Consider the following 25466-nt stretch of genomic DNA (forward strand, 5'->3'; position numbering starts at 1 on the left):
TTTGGGGACAAAATAACGCAATAAAATATGAAAATCTTCCTTAAAAATCAACAACAATCTTTTATAGTAAATAATGGTCAAAATAAATTTTGTAACAACATGGAATCATTTCAAGAAAAATGAAAAAATTAAATCTAATCAACTCTACAGATGTTTTCTTCTTCTGATTCTTCAATATACCTTATAATTAGATGAGCTTACAGATACATTATTTTGTATTTCAAGTTCTTAAGTTTTTTGTCACAATGCCTAAGAAATCAACAGAGCTAATTTAAAAAAAAAATTGCTAGAAGTATGAATTAAGAACAACAATAAGGCCAGAAGCTGGTGGCTCACAGCTGTAATCCTAGCTACTCAGGAGACTGAGATCTGAGGATCTGAGGCTCCAGGAGGAAAGGCCATGAGACTCTCATCTCCAATAAACCACCAGAAAACCCTAAGTGGCTCTGTGGCTCAAAGTGGTAGAACCGTGAGCAAAAAGAGCCCAGGGACAACGATGCCCAAGACCTGAATCCAAGTCCCAGGACAGAAAAAATAATAATAAACAATAATGCAAATTATTTATTGCTGTCACTATTAAACACCACTGAATTAAGTTTTCTAAAAAAAATCCTATATGAAGACTAAAATTTTGCACTAAGAAAAGAAAAACAGTAAATTACAACATAGGTAAGACTAAAGACCTGGTACATGGTTTAGCTAGCCATATAGTAGTAGTTTATAAAGTACCGTTGGCCACTGAAAATTTTTACTCAGTTTTCTTGGCAATAAAATCAGGATAATATTTGACCATACCAGGGTCAGCCCGTCAGCTGGGAAGACACAATTAAAGAACAAAATGAGTGCTATTCAACTACCAGATATTATTCCTATATCTTAGTGAGCCTTAACTTTACATTAAAAATAACCTTTATAATAAAATTAAATACAAAAATAAAATTTCAAACACCCATAGGAGGAAAGGGGTGACATTAACCACAAAGAAACATATTCTTTACTGGACTTACATAACTGTGACCTCTTGGTATATCACCTTTATAGTAACAATTTACAAAACTTTTTTAAAAAAAATACCTATAGTAACTAAAAGCTGCCATTATACTCACCTCCTTCTTTCTATTCTTTAGCATATTCTGAAATTTGGACAACTCTTTCTCTTGTTCTCCTTTAATGCGTTTGGCTTCATCTCGCAAGCGATTTGTATGTTCTTGTTCTAGTCGTTCAATAGTTTGTTTCTGCTGCTTCTCTAGATTCTCAATTTCCTGGTCATACTGTCGTTTTTTACTCTGTAAAACAATGTAGCTTGTCACTCATACTAATTAACTATAGTAGAAATGATTAAGAAGACCATATAATTTAAATTTAAGAATGAGATACAACCTTTGTAAGATTAAACAAATTAAATGCACTAAAATATAAGATACTTTGGAAAGATGAACAGCATTTATTTTCTAAAATGGAAAACACTTTATTCTAGAAACAAAAGAATGCTCAAAATTTTCAGATACTCCTAATAAGTACCTAATTGCTGTGAATTATTAAAGTGAATTAGAAATTTTTCAGTATTCATCACAAAAAATGTTGATAAATCAAGGGCTCATCTGAAATTATTTTAATAATATTACTTGTCATTCTCAGATTTACTGACATCTTAAACCAAATCGAAAAGCAAAACATTTTGGGGGGGAAAATTTGGTTAGAAGAGTATTTTCATAAGAAAATATTTCATAAGAAAAAAATGTCAGTAATATGAATGAGAACAGCTTTTGTTATTTTCTTTGCAATGTAATCTAAGTTATGTACATTAACCAGTGTTATACTTCACACAAAAAAATACTCACCACTTAAAATTTACAAACAGAAGGAGGACTGTACTTAAAACCTGGAATACTAATTTCAATTATCTATTTTCATGTCACATTAATTACTAAGTCCCTTTCCAACTTTGGACATAAAAACAAAGGATTCCCAACAATTACTCTCACTAGTTTTTAGCATTATATTCTAGGGCAACAATGAAGATACAGGCTTAACTTGTCGGAGCAAGAGAAGACAGTGGTTCTAGGGAAAAAAAGAAGATAGGAGAAAAAAGAAAGAAGAAAGGAAAAGGAGGAAGAAGAGAACAATTGCTAGTTTTAAAAATCTTAAGATTCTACATTCAAAAGATTAAACTGGAACACTGCAAAGTTGCCTAACTTAAGTACATTTAAGAACTTCAAAAAGCTCTACTGGCTTTATAATCTAAGTTTTCAGGGAAAACATAAAGGCCTTGTCACGCTTCAAATCGGTACTATTAGAATTGGAAGATCGCTGGGTGCCAGAGGCTCAGGAGAATGAGATCAGAGGATCACGTTTCCAAGCCAGCCTGGGTAAGAAAGTCTGTGAGTCTCCTAACTTCAATAAACTACTCAGAAAACCCCAGAAGTAGTACTGCAGCTCAAGTGGTAGAGCACTAGCCTTGAGTACAGAGACTCAAGCCTCAAGACCAACGCCCCCCCTCCCAAAAAATTGGAAGATCATTTCAAGACAAATCTTTTTTGGTAGTATTAGGGCTTGAACTCAGGACCTTATACTTGCTAGGCAGAGATTCTACTACTTAAGCTACTCAACCACCCTAAGTAAAAGAAGTTCAAAAAAGAATATGTCAAAGAAATAAAAGCTAGAAATATATCATAAAATCAGGAGAATCTGATAATAAGATATTAAATTATAAAGCTAACTACTTTGTTGTTTTTTTAAAGCACTATCATTATCAACAAACCAGTACAAAAATCTAAGAATACCATCATTTCTTGCTCAAAGCGCCGGAAAATTTGTTCTCGTTGTTGCTGTAGTTTGCTGTTGAGTTGTTGTTGGGCCCTTTGCTCTTCTTTCTGAAGAAATCTTAATTCTCGAAGTTCCTGACGTCTGACAAAATGTAACAATAAAGACAAAAAAGGAAGACAGAAAAAAATTACATATCTGAAGTAACACTTTAGAAAAACAGAAAAGTTAAAAAAAATCTAAATAATTCAAAATTAACCAAGAATTTATTTTTGATTATTCCCTAAACTTTGAAGAAACAGAAAACAAAGCACAAACTCCTTTTAATTATGCTGCCTCTACTCACCTGAGAAACCTCAACTCCTCAGTTTTGGAATCACTATCTGTAACTATCTTTGATGTTGTTACACTTACTTCCACACCATCAACAATAAATTTGCGTGTTTTCTTCAGTGTTTTCTTTTGTCTTCTTGTTTCCTGAACAAAAATTCATTTCAGTTAAGTTTTGTGTAAGGAATATTAGCAGTAGAAATCATTTTATTTTTTTAAAAATGAAAATAATTGAACAGCCATAAAGATCACACATCCATGGAACCAGTTTTGTCACATTATGCCTATTTGACTTACATTTTACAGATGAAACCAAATTAAAGTGAAATTAGTTATTTTAATCATGTGCACATGTAAGTTAATGAAACTACATAATTAGACCCAAGTGATCATGAACATTTCACTAAATGGATAATTTATGTAACTTTCACAGGTAAACAACTTTTTCTTGATCTTTTTTGACCTTTGTAAATTCTACAGATTCTTCTACTTTTTCACTATCAAAACACTTTAAAATGAATTCCTAGAAATTATCTTTCTACAGGTGAGGGCAGCAGAAAATGTTTTCAGATAAGGTTTTCAGTTAAGTTTGGGGGAGGGGACATAACTGGTACTTGGCAACTGATACTTTTGCTCACTGGCTAGCACTCTACCAACTGAGCTATGCCTCCAAGCCCCTCGGGTAAGTTTTGAACATTGCCAAGGCAGGGACTCAAAATCTACTTAAAAGTAGCAATATGGGGCCTGGAGTTTGGCCTAGTGGTTAAAGTGCTTGCCTAGCATGCACGAAGACCCCGGGTTTGATTCCACGGTACCACATACATAGAAAAAAGCCGAAGTGGTGCTGAGGCTCAAGTGGTAGAGCTCTAGTCTTGAGAAAGTCCAAGGACAGTGCTCAGGCCCTGAGCTCAAGCCCAGGACTGGCAAAAAAAAAAAAAAAGTAGGAATATGATTAATAGCATTCCTCTATCTAGGGTCAGAACCTGATATGGCATATTTGAGTTATTAGAGAGTACTTCCACTCTCACTGTACCCCAAAGTACTAGCTATAAAGTTTCCTATCAAGATCAAAGTATTCTTCAATGGGGACCCAAAGGCTTTTAAATACTAATAGAAAAAACAGAAATATAACACTCCTAAACCTATACTATGGTAAGCAGATGAAGTGTACAGAAAAGAAGACTGCTTGGTTTCAACGTGGGGAAAGAAGTTTAGAAAGTAGAGGAAGCCCAGTACCAAGATAGTAAATGAAACAGGATTTCAAGTTTGAGGCTAGACTAAGTCACATTGTTAGGTCCCATCTCAAAGGAAGGAGAAGGGAGAGGAGGGAAGAAAAAGCAGATGAAAATACTAAACTCAAAAAGCTCTGGAATTTTAAAGTTAGCTTCTGGCACTTTCTAGTCACCTTTCTACAAACCTCTTTCTCTTCCATCCTCAGATCCCCAAATCTTCATGATCCTTAGCCAAAGCCCTGAAAGCTCTCGATTCCCTCTGAAATCTAGCATTGGCATGCTATAACCTAAGCCAGGTACCAACAGCTCAAACTTATCATCCTAGCTACTCAGTAGGCTGAGATCTGATAGCTCAAAGCCAACATGAACAGCCAATAAACTACTCAGAAAAGGCTGAAAGTAGCACTGTGGCACAAGTAGTAGAGCACTAACTTTAAGCACAAAGAGACTAAGGACAATGCCCAGGCCTTGTGTTCAAGCTCCTGCACAGGCCAAAAAAAAAAAAAAAAAAAAAAAAGGGCCTAAAGCTTTCTAAACCTCCAAATTGCACATCTTCAGTCTATTAAAAAAAAAGCTATTATTCATTTTGGATTCCTGGAATTTCTACCAGCAAAACTAAACAAAAGAAGAGAGAAGGAAGAAGAAAGAGGAAAGGGAAAAGGAGGAGAAGGAGAAGGAGGAAGAGCAAGAAGAGGAAGAGGCAGCAAGGGCAGCATGATCCAGGTAATATGGGAAGTACTTTAGATATAGACAGGCTAACTCGTCTTGTCTTAGAGTTCTGTCCCCAAGGTTCTTTCTGCTTTTCAATCGTCTCTTCTACTACTTATCAACCCAAATCTCTTAAGAAGTATTATCTAAAGGGCAGCCCATGACTCACTCATATTGGAGTTCCAAAGGATCTTTTATTACAAATATCACATCTCAAGTTCTCCCCCAGGTTTCTACATAGCTCCCCCTGGTAATATTTTTTTAATTCCTTTTCATACCACTATTGATACTTGAATTCAATGCCTTCTTGCTCTCACACAGATTTTGGCTCATAACTGACAGCTACTATTTGGGCTACAACTCCAGTCCAACATTTTGCTGGTTAACTGGATATGGAACATTTTCCTGGGGCTGGAAGTTTGGCCTAGTGATACAGTGCTTGCCTACCACACATGAAGACCCAAGTTCAATTCCTCAGTACCATATACATAGGAAAAACAAAACAAAACAACAACAACAAAAAAAACAGTAGTGGTGCTATGGTTCAAAAGGTAGAGCTCTAACCTTAAGAAAGCCCAAGGACAGTGCTCAAGCCCTGAGTTCGAGGCCCAAGACTGGCAAAAAAAAAAAAAAAGAAAACAAAAAAGAAAAGAAAGAATGAAAATACCTGCTGGACAAGGTGGCTTACACCTGTAATCCTAGCTACTCAGGAGGCTAAGATCTGAGGATCACAGTTTAAAGCCAGGGTGGGCATTAAAGACCATGAGACTCTTATCTCTAATTCATCACTAGAAAATGGGAAGTGGAGCTGTGGCTCAAAGGGTAGGGTGCTAGAATTGAGCTGAAGGGCTCAGGGACAACACCCAGGCCCAGAGTTCAAGCCCCATGACAGAGGATGGGTGGGATTTTTTCTGCCTGAGCTGATTTTTTTTTGGGGGGGGAGGTCAGAGTAATGTATAGAGGGGTTACAGTTATATACACCAGATAGTAGGTACATTACTTCTCACACATTGATACCCCTTCTCATGTTTTTGTCCCCATTTCCCTCCCCGCCCAACCCTCTTGCCTGAGCTGACTTTAAAATCCAAACCTCCAGGTCCGAAATTTGGGAGATATGCTCTAATAGCTCCAAGTATGACAGGTTGTGTGTTCTGGTTCTATTTTTCTCTGTATCTCAAGGAAGTAGCAAAGTCTTAAATGACTAAGAAAGCAAGGTTGGTCATCTAGGAGCCAGGGGTATGTCACAGTGTTAATGTTCCAAAGCATGCTTAAGAAAAGGTCATTCCCTCAATTTCTCACTTCTTTCATATATTACTGGTCCTGGCTAGAAACTGAATCTAGATGTGTATAACTTAAAATATACACACACACATATATGGATATGTACACACACACACCATATTGTACTATTTATACCAGATTTGCAAAAGAAAGGGGTTTTTTTTGGCCAGTCCTGGGGCTTGAACTCAGGGCCTCTCCTCTATCCCTGATCCTCTCTGTACTCAAGGCTAGTACTCTTCCACTTGAGTCACAGTGTTACTTCTGGCTTTTTCTGGGCAGTAATTTATTAAAGATTACAGTCTCATAGACTTTTCTGCCCAGGCTAGCTTTGTACCATGATTCTCAGATCTCAGCTTCCTAAGCAGCAAGGATTATAGGCATGAGCTACCAGTGCCCAGTTTACCAAAATATCTAAAGAATCTCTCCTTGATGCTTTGGCTTTTTTTTAATTAATAGCTCAAAAGAATTCATAGGATTAATACTACATTGATTTAATAGTCTCATTTTCCAGATAAACATTAAACTGCCAAAATGACAAAGAAACACCCAAAGAGGAATCCAAGTATACTTACTTGCAACGATATTGAACCACTGTCTTTAGTTTTACTTAGGAAGCTAGAGATGGATAAATTCAAGTCAATGCTGCTATTATCAGCAGTAGAACCAGTCCCTGAATCTGCATCATTTTCTTTTTGATTCTCAGATTCTGGTAATGGTACAGTTTCCGTTTTTGCTAAAGCACATATTTCTCCTTTATTTTCTGTATCTTCAGAGTTTATATTAATACTGGGTATTGGAACAGGCTGAGATTCAATAGGCAGTGAAGCTGCAGGATCTTCAGGTTCTGTTTTAATTGGCACTTCATGTGGGGTTTCTTTTTTCTCTGTATCTATCTGAGTAGGGGCTTCATAAGCATCTGCAGTTTCGCTTCTTAGAGGCTTTCTGTCATTATAAATCACTGCATTTCTGACTTCTGTTTCTTCAGTGCTACTTGATTTGGTAACTACCTCAACTTCATTTGTCCCTTGTTCCTCAGTGGTTTCCAAAATGTTCTCTGCACTAGTGACTAATCGGTCCTCATGTTTGCCTTCTACAGATTTTTTATCTAACTCTTCCGGCTCTTTGACAGGAAGAACGTCCTTAGTACCACCAGACTCAGGACCCTCCCTGGGCTCATCTATTAATTTCTGGTCTATTTCAACCACATCTTTACCATCATTATGCTGAGCATCCTCAGTAGTTTTTTCAACTGCCTTATGGGCAACATCTATCGCCTCATTTGTTTCTACCATGTTGTTTGCATTGCTGATTATATCTTCATGGGTTTTATCATCCCGTCCCAATTTCTCTTGGGTATCATCTTTTATAAGCTCAACTTTATTGTCAATTGCCTGAGTATCTGCCTCTGTTTCTCCAGTCTCCTGAGAAACTAAATCCACTGTATGAATAGTAGCATCTTTAATTTCTTCAGTTTTTGCAAGTTTATTTTCAAGTGCTTTTTGCTTTTCTTGATCTCTTCCTTCCTCAGGTTTCAGATTATGTTTAATATTCGTTTCTACGGTTACTGTTATATTAGGTTCCCTTCCTCCACTGACTGAATTAATGTCTGAAGTTTCTTGGTCTCCTGTGCCAGGCATATCTTCAAGCTTGAGTCTCTTCTTCTCCCTCCCATTCTCCTGGATTCCTGCTGTTCTATCATGGAGTTCAGCCATAACTTCTAAATTAGCATTATTTACATATTCATTAATACCCTCCACAGCCTTTTCATGTTCATCACTGGTGGATTTTTCATTAAGAACTTTGCTGCTAAATTTATCTACAGAACTATTGCCTTCTGTCTTTTCTGAGACAGACTCCAAAATACAAGTATTTTGGGAAAGTTTATCTTCTTCAGAGCTGGCAATACTGAGATCGGAGGAGGCACGCTTACTTGCAGGTATTGGCTAAAAAAAGATTTTATACATTTTTAGTATTAAAACATGAACTCAAATCAATCATCAAAACACATACAAACACACACATACTTTTTTTTTTTTTTTTGCCAGTCCTGGGCTTGAGCTCAGGACCTGAGCACTGTCCTTGGACTTTCTCAAGGCTAGAGCTCTGCCACTTGAGCCTCAGCACCACTTCGGCTTTTTTTTTTCTATGTATGTGGTACCGAGGAATTGAACCCAGGTTTTCACGCATGCTAGGCAAGCACTCAACCACTAGGCCAAACTCCCGGCCCAAACACACATACTTTTAAAAAAATGATTTAATGCCTATATTCACTAAAACTGCTGAAGTTATATAGTTAACTTAAATTTAATTGATAATTCTTCAATAATATAAGTGATGAAAATAGGTAACAAGTGGCATTTAACTTCATTTCTAAAAATGCTTCCTGTATTGCATGGACATGTAACCACACCTCAAAACTCAACTGTCAATATTTACTAAAATGAAATTTCTTCTCTAGATACTAACCAGAGAATTTTCTGTTTCATCATCATCATCATCATCTTTGCCATCTTCAACTTCTTCTGTTACTTCAGCCTTTGCTTCTGCAATCAGTTCTCGAATAGGTTTGTTGGAATCAACAGTAACAAAAGGATGCTATTGATCATAAAAAAAGAGCATTTTGCAATAAAAAGTAAGATTCAAACATGGAATAGGTACCCTGATTGGAAAAAAATATGAACTAGAGTTAAGAAAAACCACCATTTCAGAGAATAAAACATCTAGAAAAGAGCCTGTAACTAATGGTGAAATGTTTTGTTTTACTTTTTGTTCTTTTACTAGACTTGTTATATTCAAGTAATAAGTATAGGTAGTTTTCTACATGTCAGAAAAATCAATAAAATCTATTTTTTTAATTAAAACATAAAGCAAGTTTCAAGTAAGTGTATTATTAACTCTTGAAGTATAAGGACTATATAAATTCTACCAAAACTTGAATAAAACCACAAAAAGTTTTATACTTTTATCAAAATTAATAAAAATACATGTTTTACTCTGTTTTTTGTTGTTGTTGTTTCCTCCCAGTCATGGGGCTTGAACTCTGGGCCTGGGCGCTGTCTCCAAGCTCCTCAGCTCAAGGCTTAGCACTTTAGGTAACAGTGTCACTTCCAATTTTCTGATGGTGAACTGGAGATAAGAGTCTCACAGACTTTTGTGCTGGGGCTGGCTTTGAACCATGATCCTCAGATCTCAGCCTCCTGACCAGCTAGGATTACAGGTGTGAGCCACCGGCACCAAGCATTACAAGACATTTTATTCATCTCCATATTCCTAATACTAGATGGTGTCTGTCATACACTAAAGCCTTCAGATTCCAGAGTAGTAAACATTAACAAAGTGTATTCTCTCCAGGCATCAGTGGTCCACACCTATAATCCTACTTGCTTGGGAGGCAGAGATCTGATGATCACACTTAGAAGATAGCCTTGGTAGCAAAGTCTTTTTTTTTTTTTTTTGCCAGTCCTGGGGCTAGAACTCATGGCATGGGTACTGTCCTTGGTCACTCTGCTCAAATCTAGCACTCTCCCACTTGAGCTATAGAGCCACTTCCAACTTTTTCAGTGCACCAAGGAATTGAACCCAGGGCTTAGTTCATGCTTAGGCAAACCCTCCTCCACTAGGCCACACTTCTAGCCCCTAGGAGACTCTTAATTCTAGAAATAGAATTGGGGTTCAAATTGACAGAGCTACCAGCCTTAAGCAAAAAAATTGAGGAACTGAGCCAGGGAACAGAGTTCAAGCTCCAATAGCAGAAATAATTGAAAAAAAAGAAACAGGGCTGAAGGGACATTCTGTTGCATACAGAAACAAAATCCACCTAAAATAAAGAAGCCAGCCTAAAACACTATAATAAAGCAGTTACATACATTATCCTAACAATAATTGCCCCAGGGTTTCTTATTCTGTATGTCTACCTGTAACACCATCTAATACATTTTTATTTAAATACAACCAACAGTCCTTTAAAAATATTTAAATTTTTCCAATCACTTTTTTTTTCTTGTTAAATATTTTTTATTGTAATTAGTAAAAGGGTTACATGATATTTGCCAGATAGAAGGTGCATTAATTCACATACATTGATACCCTTTCACATGTCTTGGTACCCATTTCCCTCCCCCCCCCCACCCTCCTCCAATCACTTTTAACATTTCTTTGTGGTAATGTATCTAAGCTTTTTTGCTCAAGAATGCCGTTCCACCACTTGAACCACAGCTCCATTTTCAACTTTTTGGTGGTTAACTGAGAGATAGTCCCACACATTTTTCTGCCCAGTGTGGCTTTTAAAGGTAGGTGAAAAGCATGTGACTTTCTGTTATCATGTTATCCTTATTTTTACCTGCAGTAGTTGAGATGTCGTCCACCTGGCATCCACATTCTTTTCTAAGCATTTCTTTAAAAAGTCCTTAAAATTTGAAGACCTTTAAAATAAAATTTTAACAATTATAGTCTAACTTTACTTTCTTGTCATTAAAGCCAAATAAAATTCCTTAATTACTTATTTCATTATTCAGATAATAAAATACAGTATTGATTCTATGGAAGAAAATTAGTAAGATTTTATAAAACATATTCTTCTGTAAATAAGTTAGATGTATATGTAAGTATCTAAGTGACCACTGGCACACTGCCATATAGTCGTAAATATATTAAAATTATAAAAATCCTATTATACTAAATTTCACAAATATACATCAACCACACACACACCTCATTGTCCCACAAGTACAGAGAATACTGTTTTCATGCAGGACTCAACTCACTCACATTTTCAAATACATGGAGAAAATTAGTTGTAAGTATTTGTACAGTCACTAAATCTTGGAAATATACCCCAAATTAGTTTCCTCATTCATGTGGTCTTTTTTTTTTTTTGCCCGTCCTGGGCTTGAGCTCAGGTCAGGGCCTGAGAACTGTCCTGGGATTTTTCTCAAGGCTAGAGCTCTTCCACTTGAATCTCAGTACCACTTCCAGCTTTTTTTCTATGAATGTGGCACCAAGGACTCGAACCTGGGTCTTCGTGCATGCAAGGCAAGCACTCTACCACTAGGCCAAACTCTTGGCCTCTCATTCATGCATTCTTTAACTACAAATCCAAACTTAAACACCTTTGGAAAATTAGAAGAAAATGAAACAGCAAGATTTACTTCTTACAAAGCATTGTTTAGAATAGTTTACCATCTTGATGGCTGGGCTAATGTTGGGGGCTCAGATTTTGCTATTTTTAGCAGTACTCTCATTGGATTTAACTCATGATGAGGTGGTTCTATTTCAGCCATTTCTATTAAAGTGATACCCAGGGACCAAACATCAGCTTTGTAGTCATAGGGTCTATCCTTCGATGTCTCACACATGACTACTTCCGGAGCCATCCTATGAAGACAAGATGTTAAGATGTTTAACTAAGAACAATTACTATAAATCACATAGTCACTATAATACATCTGTATAAATAAAATTAGTAGTAAGCACTGACATGACTAATACTCTAAATTCATTAAAAAAAAATACCTACCAATATGGTGTGCCAATAAAGGAATCCCTTCTTTGAATTGTCCTGGTGTTTTTAGCTGATACTCCAAAATCCGCTTGAAACAAATAATTACACAATAGCATTAATGAGAGCTTTGAAGCATAAATTATATTTAGTGGGATAAAGAGTCTTTCATCAAGACTATCCTTATTAAAGGGTAAGCAAAACAAACACAGGTTCTCTATAATTCTAATCTTAACTATCTTCTTTCTATGGACTCAAAAATAAGTAAATAAACTGCCAAAACTGCAATAATTGATACATCTAATACCACCATCTTTAAATGATAAATTCCCCAGACTGAAAACAAAAAATTCTAACTTTAACACAGAACAATTATTCACTTCAAAACAAAACACCCACTGATGCTACATTACAATTAAACCAGTATTTTTCCTATAGTGTGAAAAATAGAAATTATACCAAAGCAGTATTTATAACAGCATCACATTTTGTCAGCAATCTTATAAAATTACATTACAAAAAGGACAAGAGTGGGGTGGGAGTTTGGCCTAGTGGTAGAGGGCTTACCTAGCGTGCACAAAGCCCTGGGTTTGATTCCTCAATACCACATGCATAGAAAAAGCTAGATGTGGCACTGTGGCTCAAGTGGCAGAGGGCTAACCTCGAGCAAAAAGCATTTAAGGACAGTGCCCAGCCCCTGAGTTCAAGACCCAGGACTGGCAAAAAAAAAAAGACAAAATTATAATCCTAATCTTTAACTTATTTTAGGTATGACTTTCAAATCTAACTTTGTCTGACCAAACTACCATATCAGAAAACAGAGTATAAAACTAAACATGGAAAAATCTACTAGATATAAATTTTACAAATAAAATTAAACTGAGTTAACAGTCCTATACTATGCTACATTATACTCCAAATACAAAATATTTATAATATCTACACAGAAAAGGGAAGAAAAATTTACCTATCTTCTAATTAGGTATGCATACTTAGAAATTCTGTGAGATATTATTTATTCAATAAAGTATTCAAAATTTGTTAGAGAGTAAGGTGTATAGTAACAAAACAATATCAAATTATATACATACAGGAGTAATCTCAGAGCAAAAATTCAAATGTGTTATTCAAGTTAATAACTTACCCAATTTAATATCTCCATCTAAGGTAAAAAGAATATTGCCAGCTTTAAGATCTCTGTGGATGATTTTATTATCATGTAAGTAATTCAATGCTTCTAACGTCTGCTTGCAAACTACTTGGATTTGGGACTCAGTTAATGGTCTCTCAAGTTCTAAGAGGAAAAAGTCAAAAGAAAGATCTGCATTTTTATACAATGAAAACATCTAACAAGCTATATATCTATATCTCTATATTCAGTATATACCATCCCTATGATGTGTGTAGAGTATCTACAATGAGCTGGGCGCGGTGGCTCACACCTGTAATCCTAATTACTCAGGAGGCTAAGATGTGAGGATCATGGTTCAAAGCCAGCCCAGGCACTAAAGAACCCGAGACTCTTATCTCCAATTCATCACTAGAAAATGGGAAGTGGGGCTATGGCTCAAGGGGTAGGGCGGTAGCCTTGAGCTGAAGAGCTCAGGGACAGCACTTAGGCCCCAAGTTCAAGCCCCATAACTGACAAAAAAAATCTACAATAATAAAATTCTTGATGTAATTTATTCAACATTTCATTTCAGAATTGTACTTATCAAAGAATACAAAAATATAATCAAATTGATTTCTTAATTTACTGAGCTTTACTATATGTGTGTATGTATGTCTGTGTGTATATATACGCATACATACAGATGAAAGTTGAAATCCTTGCATTTTTCTAGGTATAACTGAAGATATGAACATAGAGAATAGAAGGCACATCAGGTGCTGGTGGCTCCGGCCTGTAATCCTAGCTACTCAGAAGGCTGATATCTGAGGATCCTAGTTTGAATCCAGCCCAAGCAGAAAAGTCATTGTGACACTCTTATCTCTGATTACTCACTCAAAAACTGAAATTGGAGCTGTGGCTCAAACTAGTAGACCACTAGCCTACTAGGCACACAGGCCTGAGTTCAAGCCTCACCACTCCCCTACCCCAATCAAAAAAAGAATAATAGGTACTTACCAAGCATCACCGCATCTACTGCTCCACCTGCACAAAATTCAATGAGGATCTGCATGCAAATAAAAAGGCATATGTCTAAAACCACACCAAGTCTCAGAAAACTTATTCAATTTAACAAAACAAAAAAGTGAAGAAAGAGCTATCAAATAATCTTGATTGTAGAAATATTATGTTAAACAAGACTTTGTCAAGAGTTAAAAGCCTTAAAGGATATACATTTAAAACAGTACACTGTAGAAGCATGATTTTTTTTTTTTTGAGACAGACTCTTGATATATAGCAGAGTCCCAGCTTGCCTCAATCTCATAATCATTCAAGGTCCATCTCCCAAGTGTTGTGATTATAGGCACGTACTAACAAACTCAGCCAAGGTCATTTTTGTTAATGACCACTTTTTGTGTCCTGGTTTCTCTAAAATTACCAAGTATAGATTTTTTTTTTTTTGCCAGTCCTGGGCTTGAGCTCAGGGCCTGAGCACTGTCCTTGGACTTTCTCAAGGCTAGAACTCTACCACTTGAGCCTCAGCACCACTTCTGGCTTTTTTCTATATATGTGGTACCGAGGAATCGAACCCGGGTCTTCGTGCATCTAGGCAAGCACTCTAGCACTAGGCCAAAGTCCCAGTCCCAAGTATAGATTTTTTAAATTCAGTACATTATTGTTATCCCTGAAAGACTGTACTGCTTTCATGTGTAAGATAACTATTGTGATTTAAGTAATCAAATATTTTATGTAGCTTTATCAGTAAGGACTTAGATAGACAGACAGACAGACAGACAAATAGATTTTATCTAACATGCGCACAGAGGGGGCTTCAAACTTGTCAGTGTTAAACCATCACGATGAAAGGGGTATAATCTGAAACTTAAATATGAACATGAGTTGAATCTAAGGATAACTATGCTGTTAAGGACTCTAGAAGAACAACTCTCATTCAAGTAATGTAACTACTGGAGAGGTAACATATAAAATAAGTTTTTACGTCTTTAGCATCACCAACTCATTTTGGCTACTCCAGATAAACAGAAAATACCTACCCAAAGATTGTTCTCATAATAGAAGGCATCCAGAAGCTTGACTATATTTGGGTGATCACAAGATGCTAATATATCAATTTCAACCATATAATCTTCGAGTTCTTCTTCAGATTTGGTGTCAATCACCTTTGCAGCGGCTAAAACATTAGTCTCTTTATTCTGGGCCTAAAAATCCAAGAGACAAAAGTGTCACAGTGCATACTTTCAAGGTTTTTTTTATTTTTTTAGCTTAAGTTTTAGGTACACAGCAAAACTAAGCAGAAAGTAGGTGTCCCTCCCTGAACTCCTACACATGCAAATCCTCCCCCACGGTCCTCATCATCGTGGTACATCTGCAACACACGATGAACCTATGCTAAACCATCACTGACTGTTATTTAACAGTATGTGTTTAATGTTCCTCTAGGTCAGTCTGTGGCTTGAGAGCTCACTTCCTTTAAGGTTAAGTAATACTGCACTGAATGGGTGCACCACAGTTTATTTATCCATTCACCCAACAAAGGATATGCCGTTTAAAATCTTGGGTAGTTGTACATAAAGTTGCTACAAACATACATGTGCAGATTCAGTATGAACCTAAGTTTTCAATTCATTTGGGTAAATACCAGGTTGGCTTGGTTTGGAAGAACTTACACAGTGCTTTGTGCGCCTCCAAAGTGACTATACTGCTTTGTGTTCCTCCTAGCAATAAAAACTGCTGTCCCAGCTGGGCGCGCTGGCTCACAACTGTAATCCTAGCTACTCAGAAGGCTGCGATTTGAGGATGGTGGTTCAAAGCCAGCCCGGGCACAAAAGTCCTGGAGACTCTTATCTCCAATTAACTACCAGAAATCTGGAAGTGGTGCTGTGGCTCAAGTTGCAGAGCACTAGCATTGAGCTGAAGAGCTCAGGTACAGCACCCAGGCCCAGAGTTCAAGCCTCACAAATGCCCCCCCCATCAAAAAAAAAAAGAACTGCTCTCGCCCTTAAGTCCTGGTAAGCCTTTGGTGTTGTAAGTGTACGTTTTTAATGACTATAATAGGTGTGCTGTTTTAAATTTCCCTGATATGTGATAGGAAGCATACAAATTTTCCTATGATATTTATCATCTCTATATCTTTGATGAAGGATCAAGTTCAAATCTTTTGCTCAGTTTTTAAATTGCATTGTTCTTTTTACAACTGTTGAGTTTAAAAAGTTCTTTGTATAGGGCCGGGAGTGTGGCCTAGTGGTAGAGTGCTGGCTAGCTTGCACGAAGATAATTCCTCGGTACCACATACATAGAAAAAGTTGGAAATGCAGGGCCGGGAGTTTGGCCTAGTGGTAGAGTGCTTGCCTAGCATGCACGAAGACCGGGGTTCAATTCTTTGGTACCACATACTTAGAAAAAGCAGGAAGTGGTGCTGAGGCTCAAGTGGTAAAGCTCTAGCCTTGAGAAAAATCCAAGGACAGTGCTCAGGCCCTGAGCTTAACCTTAAGCCCAGGACTGGAATAAAAAGAAAAGAAAAACACAAAAAAAAAAAAAAAAAGAAAAATTGGAAATGGTGCTGTGGCTCAAATGGTAGAGCTCTAGCCTTGAGAAAGCCCAAGGACACTGCTCAGACCCTGAGTTCAAGCCCCAGAACTGGCAAAAAAAAAAAAAAAAAAAAAAGTTCTTTGTACAAAGCCAGCCCAGGCAGAAAAGTACTCAAGATTCTATGCACAAAAAAACCAGCAAAGCCAGAACAGAGGCATGAGTCAAGTGGCAGAACACCAACCAAGCACTGAATTCAAAGTCTAGTACCAGTTTTTTTTAAAGATAATTTAAATAAAAATATTAACTACTACTTGCTATCACAGTACTGAGATTTTTATATGCAAAGAGGGTGGTGTTTCAAGGGAGCCTCAGCTCAGTTCAAAATCCTTGTAGTATCTTCTTCAGTGAAATCGAGCTACCCCTTACAAGTCTAACAGTATGATGGTAATATATATTTACCAAATGAAAAAGTACATATAAACATTAATAGAATTTCTGGCATCTACAATATGGATGGAAAAACATTGGCTAAGATTATTACTATTGTTACTTAATCCTTACACTATCCCCATAATATGTTATCATCCCCACTTCAAAGGAGAATATAAACTTAAAGGTAAAAAGGCTTCCTTCCACAGGTCATAGATTAATGAAAGGGAGAAATCAAGATTTAAATCCAGGTTTGTTTCCAAACTCTTTTTGTTGCTTTAATTATTTTTGTTTTGTTGGGTTTTTTAATTTTATTGTTGTTATTAAGGTGTTGTACAGTAGGGTTACATTTCACAATTCAGGTAACACATACTGTTACTATTTCTCAAATGGCAGAGCAAGGGGTTTCATAGAAAGCATACCATTAGGAGAAACTGGGCTCCTAGATGGCTCAAAAGCCAGGCGAGGGGCCGGGAGTTTGGCCTAGTGGTACAGTGCTTACCTAGCAAGCACAAATACCCAGGTTCAATTCCTCAGAACCACATACATAGAAAAGGCCAGAAGTGGGGCTGTGGCTCAAGTGGCAGAGCTCTAGCCTTGAGAAAGCTCAAGAACAGTGCTCAGGCCCTGAGTTCAAGTCCCAGGGCTGGCAAAAAAAAAAAGCCAGGCTAACATCAAGAGAAAGAGAAACATTTCCTGTTCCCCATGCAGGAGGTGAGAGTTAAAAATTCCACCATTAAGTCTTAAATACCCCAAATATCCCAAATATGCCATCTTGACCTTAAAGACTACTTTGAAAAACTAAAAGTCTTGAAAAACAGAAATAAGAAGGGTGTGATCACCTTCTCCCTTTCTCAAAACAGAAGATTTACAAAATCCCCCATCAAAGTTGCCTTCTTTGTACCAAGAAGGAAAAAAAAAATCTTAGATGGAAGTCAGCCCAGAGAACTTGTACAAACAAGACTTATTAAAATAATTACTTTCCTTATCCCACATACTTTGCCTACTTTTCCACAAATGGCTCTCTATATTCAACCTAAAACCAAGGCATGTAGGTTTTGCTATTTCTTCATTCCCTTAGGAGAACCTCCTGTGCCACATAAAATTCATTAAATTTAGTTGGGCACAACCCCCTCCTGCGGCTCATGCCTACAATCCTAAACTATTCAGGAAGCTGAGATAGAAGGAACAAAGTTTGAAGCCAGTTCAGGCAGCAAAGTGCAAAAGACTCTTATCTTCAACTAACCAGCAAAAAATGCCAGGTTGGAGGTATAACTCAAATGGTAGAACACCAACCATGAGGAAAAAGAGAAAGGGGGAAGGGGAAGAGAGGAAAAGGGAGAGGGGAGAGACAGGGAAAGAGAGAGGGAGAGAGAGAAAGCCAGGCACTAGTGGCTCATGCCTGTAATCCTACTCAGGGAGACTGAGATCTGAGGATCCCTGTTCAAAACCAGCCCAAACAGGAAAATCCATGAGACTTATATGCAATTAGCCCCCATAAAGTGGGAAGTGGAGCTGTGGCTTAAATGCTAAAGTGCTAGCCTTGAGCAAAGAAAATTTCAGGGATAGCATCCAGGCCCTGAGTTCAAATCCCAGCACTCTTACATACTCTCTCTTCCTCCCCTCCCCCTCCCCCTCTTCTCCTTCCCTTCCCTTCCCTTCCCTTCTCTCTCTCTCTCTCTCTCTCACACACACACACACACACACACACACACACACACATACACACAAAAACAAAAAAAGAATCATTTTGACTACTACAGTCACAGTGAAAAAAAAAAGATAAAGTTCAAGAAATATTTTCTAGATAGAGTAAGTAGGACAGTAGGACATCATGTTTCATTGGACTTGGTAGGAAGGAAGGAGGTATTAAACATGACCCCAAGGGGCCAAGAGTTTGGCCTAGTGGTAGAGTGCTTTCCTAACATACATGAAGACCTGGGTTCAATTCCTTGATACCACATACATAGAAAAAAGCTGAAATTGGTGCTGAGGCTCAAGTGGTAGAGCTCTAGCCTTGAGAAAGTCCAAGGACAGTGCTCAGGCCCTGAGCTTAAGTCCAGCAAAAAAAAAAAAAAAAAAATGACCCCGAGCCGGGTTCCCAGTACTGGTGGCTCACACCTATAATTCTAGCTACCTGAAGATTGCAGTTCAAAGCCATCCTGGGCACTGAAGTCCTCCATGAGTCTCATATTCAATTAACCACCAGAAAACCACAAGTGGCACTGTGGCTCAAAATGGTAGAACACTAGCTTTGAGCTGATGAGCTCAGGGACCAAGAATTCAAGCCTCATAACCAACCCTCCCCCACAAAAAAAAAGACCCCTAGGTCTCTGATCTATGCTATGTAATTGGTAGTTAAAGATAACTAAATGTAATTACTAAACAGGAACATAGGCACACATTGGGGGCTGACACCATGAGTTGAGTTCATTCAAGTTCCCAACTGGTTTAAGGTGAGACACAAAAGTTCTATGTATGGATTCAAAACTCTAGGGAGGTGAAGACAAAAACCATTTAAATTGAAAAGCCACCCGGAGAAAAAAATGAAAAAGAGAAAGAGAAGGAAAAGACAAAGAGAAAAAAGGTCTACACTGAGCCCTGTAAAAATCTCAACATTTAAAATTTGCATCTGAGGGCCAGGAGTTAGCCTAGTGGTAGAGAGCTTGCCTAGCTTGCACAAAGACCTAGTTTGGATTCCTCAGTACCACATACATAGAAAAAAGCCCATGGTGCTGTGGCTCAAGTGGGAGACCTCTGGCCTTGAGAAAGCCCAAGGACAGTGCCCAGGACTGAGTTTAAGGACCAGGACTGGCACAAAAAAAAAAAAATCACATCTGAAGTATTTAAAATCAAAAAGAGAATCATGCAACAAATGAGTCTTAGGAATAAACACAAAGGAAGAAAATCAGGGATCTAATGATGTAAAAGCCAAATAGATGGACATTTTAGAGGAAAGAATAGCCAAATATCTCAAGTGCTTCTGAGAGTCAAGTAAGATAGTAAATATTCACTAAATTTAGAAGCATCTTAAAACCATGACAGAGCTATTAATTGGGGAAGGAGAAGAAGGTTAGAAATTTAGGCCAGAGATTGCCAAATAATACAAGAAATTATCACAGAATTAAAGAGCCTGAGTCTTCAAACTGAAAGGATTTATCAATAGCCCAAAAAAAGAAAAGGAGGCAAATCATCTTACCATAAGTAGGCAACAAAAAGAATATCTTAAAACCTATCAAGAGAAAAAGATCACAGATAATCAGAAAACAAAATGGCATCAGACTTTCAACATCAACACCTGAAGCCAAAAGACAATGAACTTCCCAGTTTTAATCACTCTAAGAAAAAGAAAATAACATATTTTTGAAAGGATTGTATACGTCAAGTATGACATTATAATAAAGAAATATTCATACAGCAAGGTCTTTAAAAATGAATTTTCAATGGTTCTTTTTTCATAAGGTTACTAAAGGTCCCACACAAAAGTCCAGGAGGAAATTCCAAAAGGAAAAACAGACACCTTGAAGTTGTTTCCCATGGCTTTCAGGGGAAAAAAATATGAACATCAGGTTAAAAGACTTAATAAATGGGGCCGGGAGTTGAGCCTAGTGGTAGAGTGCTTGCCTAGCATGCACAAAGACCTGGATTCGATTCCTCGGTACCATATACACAGAAAAAAGCCAGAAATGGTACTGTGACTCAAGTGGTAGAGCTCTCGCCTTGAGAAAGCCCAAGGACAGTGCCCAAGTCCTAAGTTCAAGGCCCAGGTCTTTAAAAAAAAAAGTCTTAAATAAAAATAAAGCATATATGCTAAGTGCCAGTGGCTCACACCTGTAAATCCTAGTTATTCAGGAGGCTTAAATCTGAGGATCACAGTTCAAAGCCAGTTCAGGCTGGAAAAGCCATTAGGCTCTTATCTCCAATTATCCTCCAAAAAATGGAGAAGTAGGCTGTGGCTCAAGTGGTAAGCACCAGCCTTCAACAAAAAGGCTCAGGGACAGTACCCAGGCCCCAAGTTCAAGCCCCAAGATTGGCACAAATAAAAAACAAAAACAGATAAAGTATATGCACAGCTGAGAATATTCAGTTATACAGATATTAATTTTTAATTCAACTTAAAAATTTGCAGAACTTAACAAAGATAATTCTTGACCCTGTTAAAAAAAGAAAAAGCAAGAGGGAAAGCCAAGTGCTGGTGTAATCCTAACTACTCAGGAGGCTAAGATCTGAGGACTGAGGTTCAAGTTCAGCCAGGGCAGGAAAGTCCAAGAGACCCTTATCTCCAATTAACCACCAGAAAACCAAAAGTGGTACTGTGGCTCAAAGTGGTAGAGCACCAGCTGAAGAGCTCAAGGACAGCACTCAGGTCCAAAGTTCAAGCCCCATAACTGACACCCACCCCCCAAAAAAGAAACAACAATCAACAACTTAATTTTGATACTTTCCCAACTAAGAAAGTGGGATAATGATACAGTAATAGATAAATATTAGTAAAGAAGAAAAGAGATTCGTGTTATATAGAGATAGGATATTGCAGAACAGTAAGATGCTACCCCTACACAACAGAATGGTTCTGAGAAAACTAGGTATGCATATACTGTAAAGAATAAAGGGGGAAGGGGGTGGGGCAGGACTTTGGTCCAGTACTTGCCTAGCATGCACGAAGATCCAAGTTCAATTCCTCGGTACCAAATACATAGAGAAAGCCGGAAGTGGTACTGTGGCTCAAGTGATAGAGCCTTAGCCTTGAGAAAGTCCAAGAACAGTGCTGGGTCCTAAGTTCAAGCCCCAGGATTGGCAGAAAGAAAGAAAAGAATTGGATCCTCCCTACCTTATATCTTATTTTAGAAAAAGAAAATTCCAAACCCATTAAAAAAGTACAAAAGCTGCCAGGTGCAAGTTGCTCACACTGACAGTCCTAGCTACTAAAGAGGCTGAGACCTAAAGATCTTAGTTCAAAGCTAGCCTGGACAGGAAAATCTGTGTAACTCTCCAATTACTCACCAAAGAGCTGGAAGTGGAGTTGTGGCTCAGGAAGTACAGCACACCAGTCAGAAGCAAAAGGAACAGTGCCCAGCCCATGATGTTAATCCACAAGACGACATTTAAAAAAAAACTTTTTTTAAGTACAAAAGTGGCAGTAACTGTTTTACTACAACTATCTGCAATTATCCAATAGGTCAAATATGCAAATGCTTTTCAGCTGAATCTTAACAAAAAAAGATCAACTTGCTCCTAAAAGAAATAAATTTTTGAGGGAAAAACTGGGAGACAAGGGAAAGGGGAACACCATCCAAAGAAAACATACTTATTACTTGACTTACATACATAACTGTAACCTCTCTGCATATCACCTTTACAATAACAATTTTAATTAATCTATTAAATGAAATAAATTTTATTTACCTACAGAAAAATATACAAATAAATGCCACTGAGTTGTAGACCTAACCATTTAAAGGTAAATTCATAAGCTTTAGATTATCTTCATGATTCTGGGTTAAGAATACTTTAAAAACAACATAAAAAGCATTAGCTATAAAGGAAAAAAAACTAAAAAACTGTACTACATTAAAATCAAGAATTCAGGGGCCGGGAGTTTGGCGTAGTGGTAGAGTGCTTGCCTAGCATGCACAAAGACCTGGGTTCGATTCCTCGGTACCCCACATACATAGCAAAAAGCCAGAAGTGGTGCTGAGGCTCGAGTGGTAGAATGCTAGCCTTGAGAAAGTCCAAGGACAGTGCTCAGGCCCTGAGCTCAAGCCCAGGACTAGCAAAAAAAAAAAAAAAAAAAAAACCAACCAAGAATTCAGTTAGTAAGGAAGTGGCACTATGGTGCAAGTGGTAGAGTGCTAACCTTGAGCTGAAGAGCTCAGGGAGAGCCGGGGGGCGGGGGGGGAATTCAGCTAGTAAAAAGGTACTATTAGCACTATTAAAAGAATGAAAATACAATTGCAGGATAAAAATATATTTGCAATAACCATAATGGCTAAAGCTCAAAATATTGAATGCATATATGTTTATATACACACCCTATAAACAAGAAAATGAACAAAGGCAGGGCAAGGAGTGTGGCCTGTGGTAGAGCACTGGCCTAGCATGCACAAAGCCCTGGGTTCCATTCCTCTGTACCACATACACACAAAAAGCCACAAGTGGTGCTGTGGCTCAAGAGGTAGAACGCTAGCTCAGCCCGAGTTCAAACTTCAGGACTGGTCAAAAAAAAAAAGGAGGGAAGGAAGGAGAAGGGAAGGAAAGAAGGGCAGGGGGGGAGGGAAGGGAGGGAAGGGAGAGAAGGAAGGGAAGGAAGGGAAGGGAGGAAAGGAAAGAAACAGGTGGGGTGAAAGGATGAGTAGCTAGAGAAAAACATGAGAGGGGCTAACAATGTCCAACAAAAAATGTACTCACGGGGCCGGGAGTTTGGCCTAGTGGTAGAGTGCTTGCCTAGCATGCACGAAGACCCAGGTTCAATTCCTCGGTACCACTTACATAAAAAAAAGCTGGAAGAGGTGCTGAGGCTCAAGTGGTAGAGTTCTAGCCTTGAGAAAGTCCAAGGACAGTGCTCAGGCCCCAAGCTCAAGCCCAGGACTGGCAAAAAAAAAAAAAAAAATGTACTCACTATCTTATGTATGTAATTTTAACCCCTCTGTACATTACCATGACATTAAAATTAAATTTAAAAAAAGAACCATCAGCAGAATAGTATATGAAAAAAACTCAAATTTCCACTAAGCATATAAAGAAACTTCCTTCATAAACAGAAAAGTAAAGATAATACACTATAAGACTGTCAGAAATTCTAAAGAATGCCAGGAACCAGTGGCTCATGTCCTATAACTCTAGCTGCTTGGGATGCTAAATTTGGGGAAATCAAGTTTAGAGCCCAGTCTAGAGATGAGTTCTCAGGAGTGCCTCCCAGTGGAAAGCTGGATGTGGTGGCTTATGTCTGTTAGCCCAACTAGATGAGCAGCCAGCCTCACAAAGGCGGATTGAGCCCAAATACATACCCAAATAAGACTCTATATCAGAAAAAAAAGAAAAATCCCTACAAAATCAGGACATTGTCACTCGACCAGTGGCAACATAGATACTGGTATAATCTGTTTGGCATTCAGTAAAATTAAATTTATGCTTCTCTGTAACTCATCAATTACACTCCTGTGTTAAGTCCAAATGCAATTCATGCATGTCAGTAGATATACTGGCTAAACTCTAAAAACAACAAATATGTCTATTAATAGTCAATAATTAATGATATGTAATGGGGTACTATGCAACAATAAAAATGAACAGTTGGTTTTAGGTGATAAGTTAAATGTGAAAAACATAATTTTGATTTTTGAGAGTTCACATCAGAATGCAGCCAGTATGATTCTATTTTTTTACAAAGTTCAAGTGGAGACAAAACTAAATTTCTAAGGTACATATCAGGCAGTAAAGAAAAGCAAATAAACAAATAAAGATAGGACTGTAGGATCCCTTGCAGAAGTGGGAAAACATTTTTCCCCGAATGGCCATAAAAAATTATCAATACAGGCACAGGGTCTCAGAGACCCAATGATAAACATCTGTCATGCACAAATGGCTTCTAAGCCCTAACACAGCCCTGGGACATTCACCACCACTATTTTAAAGGAATCGTATTCAGACAGGAGACAGGGGGGAGACTGAGGTGCCTGCAGAATTATTGACCCTGATATAATATTAATTCACTTTATTAGCTGATAAATATACATGCGTTTCAGTGGCTTTCAATATAAAAACTAAGCATTTCATTGCTTTTTATAAGATATAGATCACTGTGCGCCAGCGGCTCACACCTGTCATCCCAGCTTCTCAGGGCTGAGATCTGAGGACTGCAGTTCGAAGCTAGTCTAGGCAGGAAAGTCTGTGAGACTCGTATCTCCAATTATCCACCAAAAAATAAACCCAAGTGGAACTGTAGCTCAACTGCAGAGTGCTAGCCTTGAGAAAAAGAACTCAGAGACAGCGCCCAGCCTCAATTTCAAGCCCCAGTACTGACACTGAGGGAGGGATGGGAAGAGAGTAGGGCGGGAGAGAGAATTAAATAATGAAATATATTTCAGTCAAGGAAGTAACTTTGTTAAGAGTTGTATAAGACTGCACTGGGTGGAAGCAATATAACTGTATGATGGAAACATAATTCCAATATAAATACACAACAGAAAGAACTTTCTAGTTACAATTTAATTTTTTTTTTTTGGTGGGTCATGGGACTTGAACTCAGCTTGGGTGCTGTCCCTGAGCTCTTCAGCTCAAGGCTACTGCTCTATCCTTGAGCCAAGCCCCACTTCCCATTTTCTAGAGGTTAAGTGGAGATAAGACTCTCAGGTCCTTTTGTGCCTGGGCTGGCTCTGAACCTTGATCCTCAGATCTCAGCCTCCTGAGTAGCTGGGATTACAGTTGTGAGCCACCGCGCCCAGCTACCATTTAATTTTTGTATGCTACCAATTTTCCTAAGCAAATGATAGCTAGAATCAAGTTTAGATATAGTTTTCTACTATATGCTACCATATACAATACTAAAATTTGACAGCTCTGTCCC

At 37.9% G+C, this 25466-nt stretch overlaps 1 protein-coding gene across 2 annotated transcripts in view; it reads right to left on the reverse strand.

Moving 5' to 3' along the window:
* The window catches only part of Slk (STE20 like kinase), a 42701-nt gene that overhangs the window by 14496 nt on the left and 2739 nt on the right, over positions 1-25466 (reverse strand). For both annotated transcript variants that reach the window (XM_090345948.1, XM_090345949.1), the window contains exons 2-12: positions 14977-15141; positions 13940-13988; positions 12956-13105; positions 11830-11902; positions 11493-11687; positions 10654-10735; positions 8781-8909; positions 6887-8257; positions 3110-3240; positions 2784-2907; positions 1107-1286 (exon numbers count right to left, since the gene is read on the reverse strand). In XM_090345948.1, coding sequence (XP_090202074.1) covers positions 1107-1286; positions 2784-2907; positions 3110-3240; positions 6887-8257; positions 8781-8909; positions 10654-10735; positions 11493-11687; positions 11830-11902; positions 12956-13105; positions 13940-13988; positions 14977-15141 — 2649 coding nt within the window. The remainder of the gene's footprint in view (positions 1-1106; positions 1287-2783; positions 2908-3109; positions 3241-6886; positions 8258-8780; positions 8910-10653; positions 10736-11492; positions 11688-11829; positions 11903-12955; positions 13106-13939; positions 13989-14976; positions 15142-25466) is intronic.

This window comes from Megascapheus bottae, chromosome 15 (assembly GCF_031878675.1).
Source record: "Megascapheus bottae isolate mThoBot1 chromosome 15, mThoBot2.hap1, whole genome shotgun sequence".
Taxonomy (NCBI): Eukaryota; Metazoa; Chordata; class Mammalia; order Rodentia; family Geomyidae; genus Megascapheus; species Megascapheus bottae.